General features: G+C 47.1%; 1 protein-coding gene across 1 annotated transcript in view; it reads left to right on the plus strand.

The window, feature by feature from the left end:
- Window positions 1-18,316: 18,316 nt before the first annotated feature.
- The window catches only part of LOC119383411 (mucin-5AC), a 122,229-nt gene continuing 120,926 nt past the window's right edge, over window positions 18,317-19,619 (plus strand). The window contains exon 1 of the mRNA XM_037651523.1: window positions 18,317-18,490. Coding sequence (XP_037507451.1) covers window positions 18,367-18,490 — 124 coding nt within the window. The 5' untranslated portion in view covers window positions 18,317-18,366. The remainder of the gene's footprint in view (window positions 18,491-19,619) is intronic.

Here is a 19,619-nt window from a genome sequence, read left to right on the forward strand (position 1 = left end):
CCTAAATGCTCGAGTAGCCCACAGCTGGCACGAAGCGACGTCTCTTACGCATATCAAAGCGCTCGTTGCTCGTTTTGATTACAAAACCGACATCGAGCAGCGGCAAATCACCATGTGCGAAAACTGCGCCAAGTGATCGCCGATGCCCCATGAGCCAAAGCGCCGAGGTGCCCGTTAATGTCGTTCGAACTGGTTTGGACGCTCCCTGGCATGAATTACCAGAGCTCCGCGCGTTCTGTCACCACGCGTGTCCGCAAATCGTGCAAGTTTCATGGCGCGCCCTAGACGACGAGTCTTCAGTGCTGCTACCACGTGGGTCTCTCGCTACTCGCAGACACCCGATGTGCGGATGCGGCGTGCGATGACTTCGTTAAATGCAAAAAGCAATGGAAATTTGTTTGTCTAAATAAAAAATTTGCAGATCCCACGCGTTGTGGAAATCGGTTTTATGCGAAGCAATCAGCGAATACTTGTCTGTGCTGCATTTTATGGCTTTCAGCCAAGCGTTACGAGGTGGATCGATGTGTTTTTGCAAGCGTACTAACTGTGTGCACATCGTGGCCTTTCCAGGCACGTCCACTACACTGGCGTTTAAAGGGTAACTTATGGACTGACGTAACGTCAGCACTCACTTTCTAGCACAGACGTCAGTATTATCGAAACAAAGTGCACTTTACGATGCGTTGATGCGAATGTCACACGTAGGTTTCGTTAACGTATCCCTCCGGGATCGAGCAACGCTTGAATATACTTTACTGAATCATAGGAATACAAGTGTAATGTTTATTAAGCGGAGTCAACACTGGAACCACAATTGCCGTTAATCCGGCGTAACGCCTGTATCATAGGAGAACATATGTAATCTTTATTGCTTTGTTCTAAAATTAGATAGCCAGCACTGCAAGCACAATATATGTTGCACTGACATTACGCCTGCATATGGTCTTTTTTTCAAAGCAGTTTCAAGACTTGGCGTGGCTTCTGTGGTAGAATACCTGACTGCCACAAAGAATGCTTGGGTTCGATTCCTGCTGGGATCCTGAATTTTATTCGTTGCATTCATCTCGCCAGCGCTGCCGATGTCCGTTTTTCTTTAAACTCTCGCATTTAAATTACGTATGAGTGTTCTCGCCGTTCCTGGGAAGATATAAACTGTCAATCACATGTGACTCATACCCGCTTGTACCGTGGCCCGTGGTATATGGATATGTGCCGCACGTGTCTGGAGGAAAGCGTTTGACGCCGCACGCGACAGGATTTTCAAGTTATTCATGTCATGACCAGACAGTCATATTCGTCAAACCCTCTTACCCTTGTGTAACAACCGTCGAAAGCTGGGCGAGTTGGTAAGGTTTCATCTTCTAGCAAACTGCGCAGCAGACGGGACATAAAGAGAGAACGAAAGGGATAGACGAGCGCTCGTCTGTCCCGTTCGTTCCTTCTTTGTGCCCCGTCTGGTGCGCAGTTTGCGCTCGTCTGTCCCTTTCGTTCCTTCTTTGTGTCCCGTCTGCTGCGCAGTTTGCTAGAAGATGAAACCTCTCACCCTTACATGCCAATTTTGGTCTACACCAAAAAGAGGGGGCGATCACGAGGGCACACCAGACTTAGAGGCGGCTAGATAGATAGATAGATAGATAGATAGATAGATAGATAGATAGATAGATAGATAGATAGATAGATAGATAGATAGATAGATAGATAGATAGATAGATAGATAGATAGATAGATAGATAGATAGATAGATAGATAGATAGATAGATAGATAGATAGATAGATAGATAGATAGATAGATAGATAGATAGATAGATAGATAGATAGATAGATAGATAGATAGATAGATAGATAGATAGATAGATAGATAGATAGATAGATAGATAGATAGATAGATAGATAGATAGATAGATAGATAGATAGATAGATAGATAGATAGATAGATAGATAGATAGATAGAAACGCTCAAAGTGCCCAGGGTTCGCTAAGAAATGCTTCGTATTTAATCATTTAGTTGTTGATGGGGGTAAAACACCAGGGGTTTGCATTCCTTCCGGCCACTCGCGGAACCCTACGATGTCCTTCGCGGAAGCCCTGGGTTCCGCGGAACCCAGCTTGAGAACTCATGCTCTAACGTATCACCTCTAGTATTTCGTCTCTGCTTGACCGCGCCGTATAGGTATATATAGTATACAGATGTCGGTAACCAGAAGTAACTCGCTCGCTCTTTCAGTAATCAGCAACATCAAATCAGCCCTACAAGCCGCGACATATAACAAAGCACTCGACTCATCGCATTCAGAGAGCCACAAGCACGTCACAGAAAGGCCTGCATTCTCTTCTGCTGCCCACGTTCGCATTAAAAGGACCACACGCAAAGTAGCTCGCACCTGTATAATAATACTACGCGCTCACTTAGTAGTGGAGCGGCGCGCGCAGACGTTTCGCCGGGCATTTATATAGCGGGGCGTGTGCATGACACGTAATGTTTACCGAAAAGGCGAGGCGCACGAGGCACGGCCTTACGAGACCACTGGACAAGGCGGGTATATAGCGAGCACACGTGAAGTTGCTCTTCGTGCTGGAATACACGCTTCACGCGGCACCGGGAGCCATAGCGATATAAGCGCTCGTTTACCTCCGCTCGAGTGACAGGCCCGAAAGCTGTCCCGGCGGTATACAATGTTCCCGGCGCGCGCTGTTGCCGCTTTGCAAATGATGGCCACCCCTCTCTGAAGACTTCTCTTTCGCGTCGCGTGCGTGGGGTTGTTGCGCGACAAGAGCCATTCTTTCTAGTGCGAGTAAAAGGCACCCCGGTCCTGTCAGAGTTGATGGCCACCACGCCGGGCGCCCCTTCTCGGTCCTTCTCGCTCAATACGAGGGGAGAAGGTGAGAGAGAGAGAGAGATACAGAAGGATTGGCAACAGTAACAACGAGGGTCACACCAAAAGGTCAACATCGTCTACAGGGTGTTCTTTGAGCGTAGATCTGTTGCACAATCCGTCGGCGCCGGTAACGCGCATCTGCCTCTCCCCATCGCTCCGCGTCTGGCGAGGCTGCCAGAATGTTACGAAGTTCCGGAACATTTCCCAATTGCTTCGGAATTCTTACGGCTCGCGTCTCTCCCTCGCTCATCTATACAGCCAACGCCCCTGTACGACACTCGCGTTCTCGCTCATCGGTCTCATCCAATCACCTTTCTCCTCCCGTCTTGCCCGCTGTAAGTTCTACGGTCCGAGCTGTTTGTCCATCTCTCTTTCGTGGACAAACCGCATTCGCGAACTCTTTCCGCCGGCATTTGAGGTCGCTGCCGCCGCGGGGCATACACCAGGAAGAGGAGCGGCTCCGGCGGCACATGCGTGCGGCGTATCCGAAAAACCGAGCCGCCGAGCCTAATTGCTGGTCTTCAGGCTCGCCTCGCTCGCGCACTTGGACGAGAAGGACGACGCAATAAAGAACTCCTCTGCGGTTTGTTCTTCTCGGCCGGCTTTTTTTCTTTCTCTCTCTCCTCGCCTTGTCCGTCATTCTTCGAAACGGCCACGGTATCTAGCTGCAATGATACCGCCGGTAAGGAAGAGCCGTCTTTTTAGGAGAAGAAATTGGTCGACGAGACGGCCAACGGAGGCTCCCACAGAACATTATATATATATATATATATATATATATATATATATATATATATATATATATATATATATATATATATATATATATATATATATATATATATATATATAATATATATATATATATATATATATATATATATATATATATATATATATTTTTTTTTTTTTTTTTTTTTTTTTTTACTGTGTCAGTGGGTCGCCCTTGTTGGTCGTGCGTATAGCTAAACATCAGCGGCCTTGTTTACCGGCCTTTACGGAGACGCTGCGGAACTTACATAGCCTGGTTCCGGACCTCACATTGTCCAGTCTTTTTTCTTTTCTTTTTTTGGTATGAGAAAGCTTGGAGAAATCCACAGCGATGCAACTTAAAGAAACTACAGGGAAAATAATTTTTTTACACTCGAAGTTAAAGGTGACATGGATGGCTGTTTCGGTGGCAGCCAAATTTCCGAAACTACCACCCGCGCTTTCGACGAGTTTTCACTGAATAAACAGGCCTTCCGATATTCGCGGCAGCTGCGTGGAACATATTCTGTCTGCTCAAGGTCACATGCAGATGTTACCTTGAGCAGACGAACGCCATTTGACATTTACTTTCGCTTGTGATTACGTAAAGAAGATTTGCATTGCATTCGCACGTCCCCGGCCGCATTCACTGCATTGCTTTATGCGTTTTACCTGTGTACACTTTCTTCCATGTGCGCATTTGATGCTTATCATAATCACAGTACTCTGCTCACTACTACTGAACTTCAGTATCGGCCTGTATCGTTCTATCAGTCTAGCAGCGCCAGGGCTGGGCAAAGATACTTTGCAATTGTATCGCGATACGATACAAGATACTCAGGCAAGAAGCATTGGAGATAAAGATACAAGATACTGTCACAATGATTGTATCCGATACGATACTTGGCAATTGTATCTTAAGATACTTCGATACATTCTCAAATTAGTTTTTATAGATCCATATAAGGTACCAGCAAACGCCTATACGCGAAAATGTCTGTCTGAAAATTTCTTGAATGTGATCTATTTTGTTTCATTTGAATGAAATGTCTGTTAGTATCTCAAACGTTTTGCCCTTCTTGCTCAAAGTACATTAGTTTCCTTCCAAAACAACTTATTGGGGCTTGTTTTAGCTTCTTCTCAGGACAACTCTTTATACATTACGCTGACAGCGGTTCTTGCTTGTCATTTTTGCAATGAATGAGAGTCGCTTCTCAGCTTGCCGACCAGCTAGCGGGTTTGCCATATCATCACAATAACGTCAATAAGAAGCCTTCGCACGACGGCGCAAATACCGGTGTGGACTTTTACCTTGTCCGTAAAAGACAGTTTGCACAATACCGTATATCCGGACAGGTGTACAGCAGCAACAACGCTGGTAGCGACTTCTTTCCTTTATTTATTTTTTTTTGTGGGGGGGGGGGGGGGTGTAACTCATGGTGTATACGGGGCTTGAGACCAATCGCTAGCGGCCCGGCCGGCACACATGGCCATCTCCGTCCTATTTGTTTTTATTTTCTAAATAAGTATGTTCGTGAGCTACACAGACATAACTGGTCTCAAACATTTCTTTCATGAGGAAGATTCGGCATCGATGTTTCTCTGACTCCAAATCCCCTTCAGAAATGACCTATATATGAGATATGGGAAAGGCTTCCTTTCAAATGCCAACGCCATTTTGTTCAAACTCTCTCCGACCCCTCCACCTTCAATCTCCCGGCCCTTGGAGCTAAATTTCGCGACTGCGGCCCGAGACCCCTGGTGTATACGTAGATGATGTAAAACTGCAATCAATTTACATGCTCTTAGCTGCTGGCGTAAGGGATTCTTTGTTGATATACTCACTAACGTGCAATCCTTTAGCAACTTTTCTTCAACGAGATAACATGTGCAACACAGCAATGTCTCAGACGTATTGTATAGTTGCACAAGGCTTCGCAGGACACCGCCGCTATTCGCGCTATTGCCACTTATAGCTCCCATTACGTGGCGATTAGTAAAAGGAAAAATATTTAAGAAGGCCTAAAACAGAAAAGCAAATATTAGTAAAATAGAGAGGTGGTTGTGTATCAAACATTCACATTGAATGAGTACAGAAACACAATACAGACGGCGCTATTATTATCTATGAGCATGAAGTATCGTCAACTTACCTGATGAGACAATAGAAAATTCAGTGCCTATGGAAAATTGCCTGAAACGGCTCGTTGGGACGCTGATGAGTAAAACGGAGCATTCAGTAAAACAAAAAACGTTTCTCGAATCGCCAGAAGGTGGCTCCTAATGATTTTCATTATTATAATGCAAATTCAATTTCGCTATTTTCTTAAGCAGTAAGGAGAATACGTTTTACTGTATACTCAAGGTACGCCCACATAATTATATATTTGTTTTCAAAATCGCCTTGGCAACGTGTAAATGTGTAAACAGTAGTAGAAATAAAGCAGGCAGTTAGAAGAATAAAGCAGAAATCTTATTTTGGGAGCGCTTTACAACAGACATACTGCAGTAACCAGACCGGAAAAACAGTGCAGAGACCTAGGTAATGTATGTGATGCAAAATGACAGCGAAGAAAGCACTTGTGCTAATAATCAAATTATGATTTCATAAATTCTTTGAATAAATGTAGATGCAAGTGAAACATACGGTACGCCAAGATATTTTCTGTTAGGTAAACGCTTGTCCTATTAGGTCTAGCATCAGTACTAGTGGTGCTAAAGTTGCTAGAATCTTATTTGCATATAAGTTAATTCATTGCATGCAAGTCAAACTTACATCCACGAGATCCTTCAAATCGCTGATATGCAAAATCCACGCGACGCAAAGCAAGCCCATTCTTGCACGCATCACATTTCGTTACGGAGCAAGACGCAAGGCAACCTTCAATAACGACACTGTAACAACATCAGATTTGCGCGATAGACACCGCACCCAGTGGAGTAGCCGCTGCAGGACAGTGACTAAGAGCAAATGTCGCGGCATTGGCGCAACTAAAAAGAAAATAAATCGAGAAAACAAAAGGTACGTGGGCTGGGCGTGTGCTTGTCTTCCTGATCTTCTACCCTCACTAGATGAGTCTGGCGTCAAAATAAAATAACGTCATTGCCCTTAGACTTATTCAGATGGCTTAGTGGCACCAGTACCAGCTTGAGAAGCGGAGCTCTTCGAGCGATTATTGTTTCGCACGGTTGTGTTGCGACAGATGTATCTTGTATCTTAAGATACACGATACATTATCGAATGTATCGGAAATACAGATACAGATACTCGTTTTTCGAGACGTATCGCGATACAGATACAAGATACCCATAGAGTATCTAAGATAGTATCTAAGATACATGTATCTTCGATACTGCCCAGCACTGAGCAGCGCCTATCAGTCCACCAATGCAAAAGGGCCGCAGGGAGCTCCACCAAGTGTCAATACTAGGCAGCAGCGAAATATCAGACGCGAAATTCTTTCACAAACTTTGGTAAGATATGTAACACCGTGAACAAACATCAAGCGTGAAACGTCATGTCTACTTGTAATTTTCGGGACTACTGACAATTACGTTTTTACTGCTAACTGCCATGTTATCGTGTGCACTCGTTTTCGCTGTTGTTTTCTATCGTTGAATTTTACCACGCTATGCTAGTGCCATGTTTCGACATAACTGTAAACCGAACTGTTTGTGTGCCTGCGCCGGTTTCATTGGTTCTTTACCACTCGCTTGCTTTTACCGTCTCTAGTTGCTGTGTAATTTAGCCATTTTCAATGTGAATCAGGTGCATTTTGCTTATGATAGCGCAGATTTCAAGGCAGAAGCCTTAGGTGCCTCATAAAACGCGGAAATTCACCTTCGGCGTCAGCATCCTGCGTCGGCGGCGCCAGAGTTACGCGGCGTCGGGGCAACGCGAGTGATGCAAAAAAAATCATCGTTACGTGATGACGTCACCATATGACGTCATAATGACGTCACGGATCGCCCAAATTTGTGACGTAATTATGGCGTCACGTGACTAACGTTAAATAATGACGTCATCGCGTGACATCGTAGCTTCGTCAAAGGTGGGCCGATCACAGAGGCAACGCAATACTATACGTTAGCTGTACAAAGCTTTCGGGGGGCGGTCAGGCAGGGTCAATACATTGAGTGAGAAGAAAAAGAAGATGGCTTTCGCCTTCGAGTTGCCTTAGGTAAATGCATAAAGAATCCTGCGAGTTTTTTTTTTATGTCTATATAACACTCACACTTGTAACTATGCCACATTTTATATCACCTTCCACTAATATTACAATGAATGAATGAATGCCCTTACATGGAAAAGCAAATGTCTGCAGCTCAAACGGATGCGCGCATATTGCGAATAATCGTAGTGCGCCGCCAGAAACACGTCTAGTTGCTCAAACTGCATTTTAGGAGAGCCCCAAAGTAGCGCATATGCAAGCGGCTTGCGTCCTTCGATGCACAACCGCCCAGCGTAGCTTTCTACACTGTTTTAAACAAAATTGTGAGCGTACCGGCTCTATAGGCCAGATACGCAAGCTGCACCGTGTAATTGAACGATCGTTGAAAAATGAGTGTTCATTTTTAATAAGAAACATTTCCAGCGTAATAGGCCCTCCACTCCAAGGCTGTCGATGTCATTATAGATTAAAAAAAAAAGTATTTTATTTTCCAAGGAGAATAGATAAAAGAGGGGTGGGTAACGTGTGACTAAGAAAATGACAGGGAAACAGGCGATCATGAAACATTAAAAAAAAAAGAAACTTCGCCTGGGCATATGTTGTGGATAGTACATACGCTACATTAAGTATATGTGCAGCGAGTAAACTGCGCCAATTTCCACTGGACTCTCGGCAATATTTCGGTATTAGTGAAAGACCCGCCGCGGGCGCTTCCGGCAAAGCAAGGACTAACTTCGCACGCACTTTAAGAATCACGCCTCAAACGTGTGCCGTAACATTTGAGCTTTAAGTACGTCGTCAACAAAACTCAAGGCTTTCTTACGATCGTGACCAGCGCACCAAAGTGCATTCGCTTAAATAGATGAAAGAGGATAACTATGCTCCCTCAGTGCACAGAGGAGCCTCAGTAACATTGTTAACTGCGGACAGTTTAACAGAAGTCAGCATTTATTTATTAAGGCGAAAGCCTTGTCACATCAGACGCTGGCCTTCAAAACCCGTTGGTAGAGCACATTGAATCCAGAAGTCTTACACTATTGACACATCAAAACGGCGGTTGGTACTTACAATAGCAATAATAATTGCTGGGGTTTAACGTCCCAAAACCACGATATGATTATGAGGGACGCCTTCGCGGAAGGCTCCGGAAATTTCGACCATCTGGGGTTATTGAACGTGCACCTAAATCTAAGTACACGGGCATCAAGCACCTTCGCCTCCATCGATAATGCGGCCGCCGCGGCGGGGATTCGATACCGCGATCTTCGGGTCAGCAGTCGAGCGCCATAACCACTTGACCACCGCTGCGGATGGTTGGTACTAAGATACTAAAGAGAAAGTTTGGTAGTATTCTAGTGCATGCGTATCCATGTATCCATCCATCACGCGTGCGCCGAACTGTGATGCTCATTATGAAAGAAAAGAGAGAGAGAAAAAATGATAACTGAGCGTGAAGTGGTGTAACAAACGTGACACCCAAGTCGACAAACGTTTCGTTCCTGACACTTCTCGCGCAAAATAATTGCCCGCGCGCGGCGCGCACTTACGCCTATATTGCACGCAGATGACCACGCGGCTCAAATCGAAAGGCGTACGCGTATGGCTGTGACAAGAAACGCGCCTTGAGGACGGTACGTCACTTAAGAACTCGTTCGCTTTTTGCTCGACGTGCGCTTTGTGGCCCAGTGACCAATCATCGTCCGCTAACGTTCGCTTTCGCTGAGCGGGCGACGAGGAATTATACCGCGCTTCACACGCTGCATGCCTGCGCGCTTACAAGCGCGTAAAAATCTCCGACCTGACACTGTACGACTGGAACACGCGTTAAAATTTCGGCTACAAAAAAAAATGAGGGGGGGGGGGTAGCGAGCGGCGTACTCTCATCCTCTTCGCCCAGAACTCGGACTTCCCATCCGGCATTTCGCGCGCTCCACTTCGCCTCGGCAAGTCGCTCACACAAGCCATCGGAAACACGAACATTCGCCCTTCTTTTCTTCTCTCTCTCTAACTTTCTAACTCTCGTGTCTCATTTCTTGCGTTCATTTTCGAACTTTTTTGTTTCGTTTCGCCTCTCTACATTGAAAGCGCATTGGCTAACCTTTCCACGCGATCGTCTGTAACGGAAAAGATGTTCCCACTGTCCTACTGCCTCGTGTCCTGCCCCGTTCGCTCCTCCGCATCCGTCAGCTGCATGCTCGCGCTGCCGTCGTCATTTTCGGTCTTTTTACTTCTTCGAGGCATTCCCCTCCTCCTTCTTCTTCTGTCAAATGTCGCCGCTTCCATCGACCTCGCGTGGGACTTGCACTTCTTCTCGGAGACGCGAAATTACCTCGCCAGCAACAACCGTCCCCACGCCACCGCCCCGTACGCCTCGGGCCTCCAGCGCCGTTTTCCCGCACCGTCAACTCAAACAGCGAGAGAACTTCATCGTCTTCATCGATGAGCTAGAGGTCCTATCAAACTGCAAGACCTTATAAACTCGTGCACAAACAAACAAACAATGCCGATGTCCCAGTACAGACAGACGCACAACGATGACACGCGAGCACGTCGCCTCCGGCAGTGCCGATTTCCGAAGATCATTATTTGTTTGTTTTGATCAATCTCGCTGTTCCTGTTTGTTTGCCGCTCCACTTCCAGCTCCGGGCCGCGGGAACCAACGCGTAGATGGAGGGAGTCAGAAAGGAAAAATAAAACACGAATTGACTCGAACACTTGGAACTTACGCGCGCAGAATCAACAGCGGTATACGGCAGTGCGGACCACGCGGCACGCCTGTTTGCTGGCCGTTCGCTTTGTGGCCGTCTTTATTTGCGCAGTTGCGGCTGGCTTCTGTCGACTAGAAGGGTAGTTACAGCCGCCAGCTTCCGTAGCCGAGAAGTCCACCTTAGAGTCAAACGCCATTGAAAGAAAAAGAAAGCGGAAAAGTCATTTGAGTTGTGGCTTCGTTTCTTCGTCTACTTCTCAAAGTTTTGTTTGCTTGCGTATGTGCACGTAGTTGTATAAGGGGGAGAGAGGGGGAAAAAAGTCAATCTTCCGCAGCCGGCGAGTACCGAATGCCCGACCGATGGTCTGACAGAAAAATGTCAGCGCTTTCGCCGCCACGCGAGCCCGAGGCGCGGGCGATGAGCTTCGGCGGAACGAACCACGTCCGAAGGTGTGCGACGTGCAAGTGACACGTCGGAAGTGGCTCACCATTTCCGTTGAGCGAGCGCGCATTCGAGATTGATTGCGGCGCGGAAAAGGTCGCGTCCCGGCATCATCCTTGTCCGCGGCGTAACCTAATACAATGTATACACCCGTCAAGCCGTTTGAAACGAGTTCTTTTCTCCGCGTTTTTTTTTTTAATTTTATGGCAGCTTGAAAACTTAAAACGCACCGCCGCGCGAGCCCCCATGCCCACCATCTAACCCTTTTCCACTTTTCGTTGCCGCTGAAAAAAACACAAGAAATGGTGAGAAGAAACTACAGATACCTATATAGAGGAGCGCGTCCGACCACAACGACGGTAATCCCCATTCGTACAGCGATTATCTCAAAGGAAACAGTCGCTGAGACGCGAGTTTGGACGCAACCAATGGCGAGCAAGAATCAACGAACACAAGACGGAGTCAGCGTGCTCTTGCACGCCACACTGCACCTTGGGGATGGAGAGGCGGCAAACAATAGTGGAATAGTATATGAAGCACAATCGCGACGGTGATGGTTTGCCTGGTGTTGACACTTTTGTTTTCGGCATTTTCGCTCTAATTATAATTTCGCACGAATCTGCAGGTTAAAACGTCAATTCGAAACACTGAAATGGGGTGATCGCGGGCGAAGGCGACGACAACCACTGGTATCGAAATACCACGACAAGTCCACCGTGATTGAGCCTCGGCGTTCTGAAGTCTACGGGCCAAAGATGTAGGCCATATGACAGTGAATCCCGTGAGAATTTTGTACGCCGGTCTCCGCCTTGGTACACACATCTCGCCCATCTTAATTTTATAAACGTAGTTGTTGCTGTTGAATTAACTTTATTCTAGTCCAGAGAACACGCGAGAGAGACCTCGCGCCACCCGGCTACTCCCACGTAGGGACCGCCAAGCCGAGCTTGGCGATCCGATCGCGGGCAATGCATTTTTCTTTTCCCATATATTGACACATTTAATAAACCAGGCCTCTGGTTAACCTTCCGGGCTTTCCTCTGTTGTTCTTTGCATGTTCTCTTTATCTAAATTGTGCGTGTCAAATCAAAACTGACGTGCACAATTCGAAATAAAAATATAGTGGTAGGAGGGAGCTGTTGCCGCTAAGTGTGGCTACAAAACTTGCACTCTCCTACAAGCAAGCGCGCAGAGACCACGAAATAGGCACTATCTGCGATAACACAAGGGTATTCACACCATAATAATTCACATAAAAGTAGGTTTTTCATCTACAACAGGTGCGACGTTTCATGTTGAATATGAAAAAAAGAAAGAAAAAAACCACAGAAACTAAGGAAATGCGAGGAAACTGAGCGTCGTCATATATAAATTATTGTTGCTCCAAAATATTAAATACTGTTTCCTTATCAAAACCGCGCTGTATAAAAGATTTTCACTGGTTGCGTCAATTTCAGAAATTCAGTGGGTGAAATGAGGGTGCAGTGCCGAGTCGCTGCATCCCTATATTCGTTATTCAATGCGCCTACAAATGTAGCCGACGAAACTTCGGCTGTCCGTATATTTCGTTGACAAGTTCGCCAATACGGCAAATCTGTAAATGAAATTTCGCTCTCTTGAAACTTTACATATTTCCCGTGTTAAGTGCATCCGTCATTTTAATAGCATTGAACATTCTTCGATGTCGACGAATTGATCCAAATCTGTGTTGCAGCCACCTTAAATGACAGCCCATTGACTTTATCTACGTAAAGAGACAGAAAAACATTACAGCTGCAGGTCTGAGGCGAACCGTCCCCTTCGGCAAAGGCCATGGTATCAAAAACGGCGTGTTGAACTGACGCTGCGTTCCCGTATCACCACTACCTGTCACGCGCGAATGTGGAGCGCGCAAGGAGCGGGGCTGTTGATCAGTGGGCCACCATATAGGTGCCCTTCGAGCTTCCGTCTCCCATCTATAGCGTTGCGAAAAACGCACCGTGTATTTACATCACACGAATGTTATTAACACTGCTCGATATCGTGGCCTCGAATATGCGCACCGCCCCTACGCCATGTAGAATTGCCTCCCAAGGGAACGACTACGCCAACTGTGACCTTCAAGAGTCATTTGCTTCTAGAGAGCCTTGCTTCTATATCACCGACGGTACATTGTAGACAGAAATTGGGAAGCCTTGCTCATAAGGATGGCCGCGTGCACGTGCCTGTCCAGCAGTCGAAGCCTGTTTCCCGTCCTCACATGCACGCGCTGCGCTGACCGAAGCAGCGATGGCGCCAAGTTTATACTGTTCCGTCTGGCGCGGTCGTACAGGTCAGTGCTACGAGGGTCCACGTTTTGGGGGGGATATCTGCGTCCTCAGCGACGACAAGTTTGTGAGGAGGGTCCGCCGAAAGAGAGGTCTGCAGCTGCATAAGAGCTACTTCTGCACGAGAAGAGTCTGTGATGGCGCTATAAATCTCTTCGGCCATGTTGGCAATGTGGTCACGAACCGGGGGGAGTTTCCGGGAACGAAGGTCCAGGTTGGTACTGGGATTCCGCGTACCTCCACAAAATTTGACGTGGTTTATTAACGCGTCTTCAGGGAATGTTGACAGACGTCAAGAGTAGGGCGTCGGAAAGCGGCGGGCGTCAACCAGCCAAAATTCGGGCAAGCGCGAGCTGGTGTCCCCTGTTAGTATTGACACTGCGGCTTGCTTGCTTGCTAGCTTGCTCGTGTGCTTCGTCGTCGTCCTCTCTTCACTACAGTACCATATACGCTTTGACCACAGATAGACGTCATCTCTTGGCTGTTCGACAGCGTACCTGCATAGTGCGTCAGCTTTGAGTGAATTGCAACATCGGAGCGCAGATAGCACAGTGCGAGCAGCAGCGATACTGTACGTTCGCGGAAAAAAGGCCGTCCACCCTTTTCGTAGCAGGTAAGTTTTGATGGAATCCGAAAGGACAATGCAAACGCATGTTTGAGGTTTCCGTCAGCTTGTGGCTTGATAAGAGTCTCGCAACTGTTATGTATAGTTAGTCAACCTATTTATAACTTACCGGCATTATTACAAATACTTCTATGGAAACGTTGTCACCAACTTTAGTGCACAACTCGGTATATTTGTCGTATTCGTTCACTGTGACCTCGGTTATCATTCTCATCAAAAAACGGTTCATTTATCGAAGAGTCAGCCCTAATCATTAAGGTAGCCTAAATGTAAAAAATAATTATGTATCTTTACTACTCTGCAAACCCACGTCAGAGTGGTTTGAATAGCAGATATTCATTTCATTTCATTATACTGCCAGCCCTACTTGGGCTATTACAGGGGTGGAAAAACGAACATACACAAAAACAAGTACTTCCTTGACAAACAACTATATTACATAACAATGAATGACAAGAATAACCAAAATACTTTGCTCTTGAGCACAGAAAATAAGAATAAAATGAACTATACATCCTTAAACACGACGTCATTTAGGTTTTTTTAAGATATCACCAACCTTATACTGGTACGGAAACTTCCGCACCTGCATTTTGTAGTTTACGGATGCTGATACGCATGCAAATTGTTAGACTTTCGCCGACATCTATCGCATTCATGTCCACCTTATCTTCACCAAGCACAATTTAGCGACTCCACGGGACTAGATATCAGTTTATCAGTTTGCTTCCATGCGACCAAGAGGAGCTATCGCCGAATAAGTGATTCTCCTGCGCAAGGGCAACAGGAAATGATGAAAAAAACCTACTCTCTTATTTTTCTTGCTCTCTGTGTCTCTCCACTAAGCTGCAGAATGTCCTCGTGAATGAGCAAACAACGACGTGACGGCGCGAAGGGACATGCGACACAGGTACACGTGTGACATACGTGGTCGGTCGACGTAACTTGTTGGTCTCATTCTGGTTTCTGGTGAGTCTGAAAAAAAAGCGCAGTGTATTCTATATATATAAATATGTACACACACACACACACACCTAGCAGTGTACCCAGTACTCACTATCCCACTATCAGTATGAATTGTCATACCGACTGTTACTTTTCACACTACATTTTTCTGCCTTCCGTAGCCAACGACATACCAGGACATATGTAGTCGCAAGACTTTTCCACGTGCGAAACTCTCAAGCGTTAGCAGAGGAGGGTGGCCCCCTTTCGTATGCCGTACAGTGTCGCCAGAATGGGAGAACGGAGAGCGTGTTATCGCTGCTTCGGCGGCTACAGCAAACATAAGCGTCACCTTTCCTCGGCTGCGAGGCGACGTTGCGAAAATGCGCAGCCCTTTGCACGTTGCAAGTATCCCATCCTTCTTTAGGCCTAAGAGAGAGGGTATAGCGCGCGCGAGCAAGGTATACGGATGCAAAAGTTTCCCAATTAAAGCGTGTAAGTTATTTTTAACGCCGTAGCAAGGCTAAAACAAGCCAATGTACATAGCGTTCTTCCGAGACGAAAGCGTAATTTGAGTCCTCGAATTAGGCAATTAAACTCATTTCGCCGCTCGGACAGTATGCCGGTGGAACGAATGCACGTGCGCGTGCCGCCACGGAAGAAGGTTCGTACGCGCGCTTATGGTTTGGTGACGAGAATACAACTATGTCATTGCAGGTAGTGAAAAAAAAAAAAAAAACGATTGTGCCGTAACTTATGACGCATACAGCACACTGGTTGCAGGTGCCGTGAGCCACAGTCAATTTCGAGTCCAAGTGTTCAGACTGCTTGATTAAAATGCATTCTGTTAAGCATTCACGTTGTAATCACGCGTTATACGAATGTTGTTGCGTACACTTTGATACGACTGTGGCGTAGAAAACTTAGAAAGACCGTAGTGGCAAGTGTGCCTACAATGGTCGTTGAAACTTTAGGTTTAGAGATAGCAAACTCTCCGAGAGAGGACGGCAGAAGCATGCAGGTTAAGAAGGGACACGGGTGGCTCTAGCAATGACTATAGGGAGAAGAAATGAGGCAGGAGATAGGTCACGTAATGAAAAACTCACAGGGTCCTTGATGCATTCGCTTAAGACGACTCGAAGGCGATGGCCATCTTCTTTTTTTCTTCTCACTCGATGTATTGATCCGCTCACGCCCCCTCCGAAAGCTTTCTGCACCTAACGTGGCTTTGCACTGCCTCCGTGATCGGCCCACCTTTGACCAAGCGACGGTGTCATGGGATGATGACATCGTGTCACGCCACGCTATGTGACGTCACGGTGACGTCACAAATTTGAACAATCTGTGACGTCATGGCGACGTCATCAAGTGATGATGATTTTGTGCGTCACTCGTGTTGTCGCCGCCGATGCCGACGGTCAATTTTTGCGTTTCATGAGGCATCTAAGGCTTTCGCCTTAATAAAACAAATAATCGATTGTTGATTAATATAGGAGGCTAGAAGATGCGAGAGCAAGTGAAATGCAGTTGGAGGTTGCAGTGTGGATGAGACTGGAACACCTGTAAGCATACGGGATTAAGTGAATCGGCACTATATAGATGCAGTTCGAGATTGCTTGAAACAGTGGCGTAACCAGGGGGAGGAGGGTTCAAACCCCTTGCGTCCCCCCCCCCCTATATTTTTCGATTTTGCATGTGTATATACACACGCACACATACAAACGCACGCACGAACATAAAGTATGGTTGAAACCTCCGCCGCCCCCGTCCGAGAAAAATTTCTGCCTACGCTACTGGCTTGAAGAGACCTTCGAGATTAGCTAAACGCGGAGACAAGTGGAGCCTCTGCGTGCGGTACTAACGCCCCAACTTTATTTCAACGCCGACCGCATCGCTTCGACTCGAAACGCCTTTACTTTCTCGCTACTAGAAGGCGTAGATTATAAATAGCAGTCTTCCAAACAAGAAGCCATAAAGGGCGCCTTCGTACGGATATGTCGTGACTGAAGGGGTAAAAGCAAAACTTTCAAACAGCCGCCGGCTCTACGGGTGGCCCATCGCGTGTGTGCTTTCGTCAAGACTGCGGAGCGGTCACTGAAGCTGAAAATCAGTGCGCAGAAAATGGCTACATGGTGAAGGAAGCACAATACAGCACTTCTGTGCAGGTGTGGCTCACTATGGGTACAAGGATGCGGAAACGAGATGAGTCGCGACATCAACGTTGACAGCTACAAACGGTCTGCTGTTCCCGGACAAGATGAGGGCATGCCGCTTCAGGGTTCGTGATTAGGATGAGAAAGAGAGAGAGCGAGAGAAAAAAAAAGACAAGAAGGATAACTGGTAGGGAATGTTTGATTTTCTACCCTGCATTTGGAACCGAGAATGTTATTTGTGACTTCGTTTGGTTTCGTTTCTTTTAAAAGGTGCCACGAAATACCACGAAAACACGGAATAAGACATGAACACAAGACCCGAATGTCAAGTGACGTTTATACGCACGAGCAAGGCATGTATCACGCCACCACAGTCGTTACACAGTGAAGAGCCGGCGTGTGTGTTCGTAATCATTCCATGTTTTTGTGATTTCATGTGGCGCCGTTAAAAAAAACATCAATTCTTCCCAACTCGCCCGACTGGCAATCTTACTTGAGGTTTACGTATACAGAAAGCTAAAAAACCAGGTTGAGAGTGACAGAGGCACTGAGGCACGATATCAGTCGGTAACTCTCAACACGTGACTGCCGTAGTACAGGATCACCCGCAGTACCACGAACACTAATTCAGTCGCTCCCTCAGCTCTGTGACGGAACATCTGCTGTCCTCCGCTGTAATGCGTCTTACATGCTCCCGAGGTTGTCTTGGAGGGCTAGTTGGTATTGTATCTTAGAAGCGTTACGGAGCACACAGACGGCAACAAAGCGTAGAAATCAGCGATGTGTCTGGTTTTTTTCGTCACTTTTTCGATGTAAACTTCACTTTTTCGATGTAAAAGTTTCTATGTAAACCGTTTTTTGAATGCAACATCTGGGGTCCTCGGCTGTCATTATTGTCGAAAATATGCATGGTCATAATCCCGCGCATTAGACGATGACGGGACAGGTCCTACTGAGAGTAAAGATTTGATGTCCACGACCAATTGGGGCACCACCCAATTTGCCATGGTCAATCGCAGCGACGACTTCATCAGCGACAAAGCTTTGTTTGAACGTCCCATTAAGGCGCAGCAGGTAGCCGCTGTAGCTCTCGGCCTGCCGCGCGGCCCCAGCAGCGTCGGTGGCTTCTGCGGAGTCAGGAGCAGCAACCGGCGATGTGGGTAGAGAGACGTCGGCGGCGCCAGCGAGAGTGGCGTTGGGTCCAGGTGAGAACAGACCCGGCGCGTCTTCCATCGTCTTCCTGGCGGCGAGGAGAAAGTCGAGTGGGGGAGAAACGGGCGAAGAACTGGAACGGGCCCTCTTGCCGCCTCGCCGGTCGAAAGGGAAAGCGGTTAAACGGCGCGGATGCCTCGGTCGCCCAGTCAGTCTGGCCGGCAGACGTCAACGAGGAATGACCATGTGGTGCGAACGACTCGTCCTGTTCGTGGTCTCGCTGCTCCTTGCCGGCTCCTGCGCCGGACAGTGGGCCGTGGTCAAGGGTTACCGCGTCGTCATGAAGGCGGATATCGTCCGAGGTAGGCACACGCGTTATCGGGATGCTTCTCCCGTCGCCGGTGGTGATGTCCCGGTGGCTCTGGCTGCCCGTGGTCGACCCTACTCGACCCCTGCTACCGCAAGCCGCGCACGCGCGTTCTTTGGAAGCCCCCCGGTGTTTCTGCTTCTCCCGATTACCGTGCCGGGTTTCGATGATCGACGTCGCTGTAAAACCGGAGCTGTCAAGACACTCGCCCGGCTTGTGTGCGCCTGGAATACGTGTTTGTCGTTTTTTTGGACGTGCAAGCGGTGTTCGGCTATACTTTCGTGTTTATACGCCACGCAGGTAAACAGAAGATATATGAGAGGGCGAATTTGTGGTGATGGTGGTAGCTAGTGTATCGCGTTACTTCTCAGGTGAACAGACTCTAGTTCGTCGGTAGTTCTGGTTAGTCTCAAGAGGTGTTAGTTATTTGCCTCTGGCAGAAATATAGCAGTGAATTAGGGCCGTCATATAATGAAGAAAAAAAATATTTCGCCGCTCCACGCGCACTTTCCGGCACTATTTTGCAGCATTATAATAACCTCATAAATCCAGGTATACTGGATCCCCTAGCTTAAAAAAGACTATAAATACATTCAAAGGTTAGGCGTTTAACCAAAAGTTCTTAAAATGTTATTCGCATCCATTCTAGAACTTTCTTTTCAGCATAGGAAATATAATTTAATACGCCGAGTCGGTGATTTCCTAGACTAAGGTATAGGTCTCAAAGTATATTATATGCAAACTACCACAAAACCAAGAAAACTATTCGAAGCTCGCAATTATATAGTATTTCATTTCCCTCTTCCGTTCTCCGTCACCGCGATCTGTCGTGATTGATCATCTCGCGTGGGAACCGGCGCCTCGTCTCGAAACGTGCAGGACTTCGCTGCTATAAGATGCATCACCCTCGCGAGGAAGAAACACCGAGCAGCCAGTTCCGACGGGGCTGGTGGAAGTGCTCGTGTGATGATATCGTGCAAGCCAGTCACGCAGTTCGTCATAAGACTTTCAGCGGCTCGATCAAGGCGGCCATTTTCGAGTGATGCTTTTGCTACCCGTTTGCCCTCGTTTCTTCTTTTGTTTGCACGTGCCCCGGATGGTAGCAAAGTGGCTTGAACTTCGTT

Source organism: Rhipicephalus sanguineus, chromosome 2 (genome assembly GCF_013339695.2).
Source record: "Rhipicephalus sanguineus isolate Rsan-2018 chromosome 2, BIME_Rsan_1.4, whole genome shotgun sequence".
NCBI classification, from domain to species: Eukaryota; Metazoa; Arthropoda; class Arachnida; order Ixodida; family Ixodidae; genus Rhipicephalus; species Rhipicephalus sanguineus.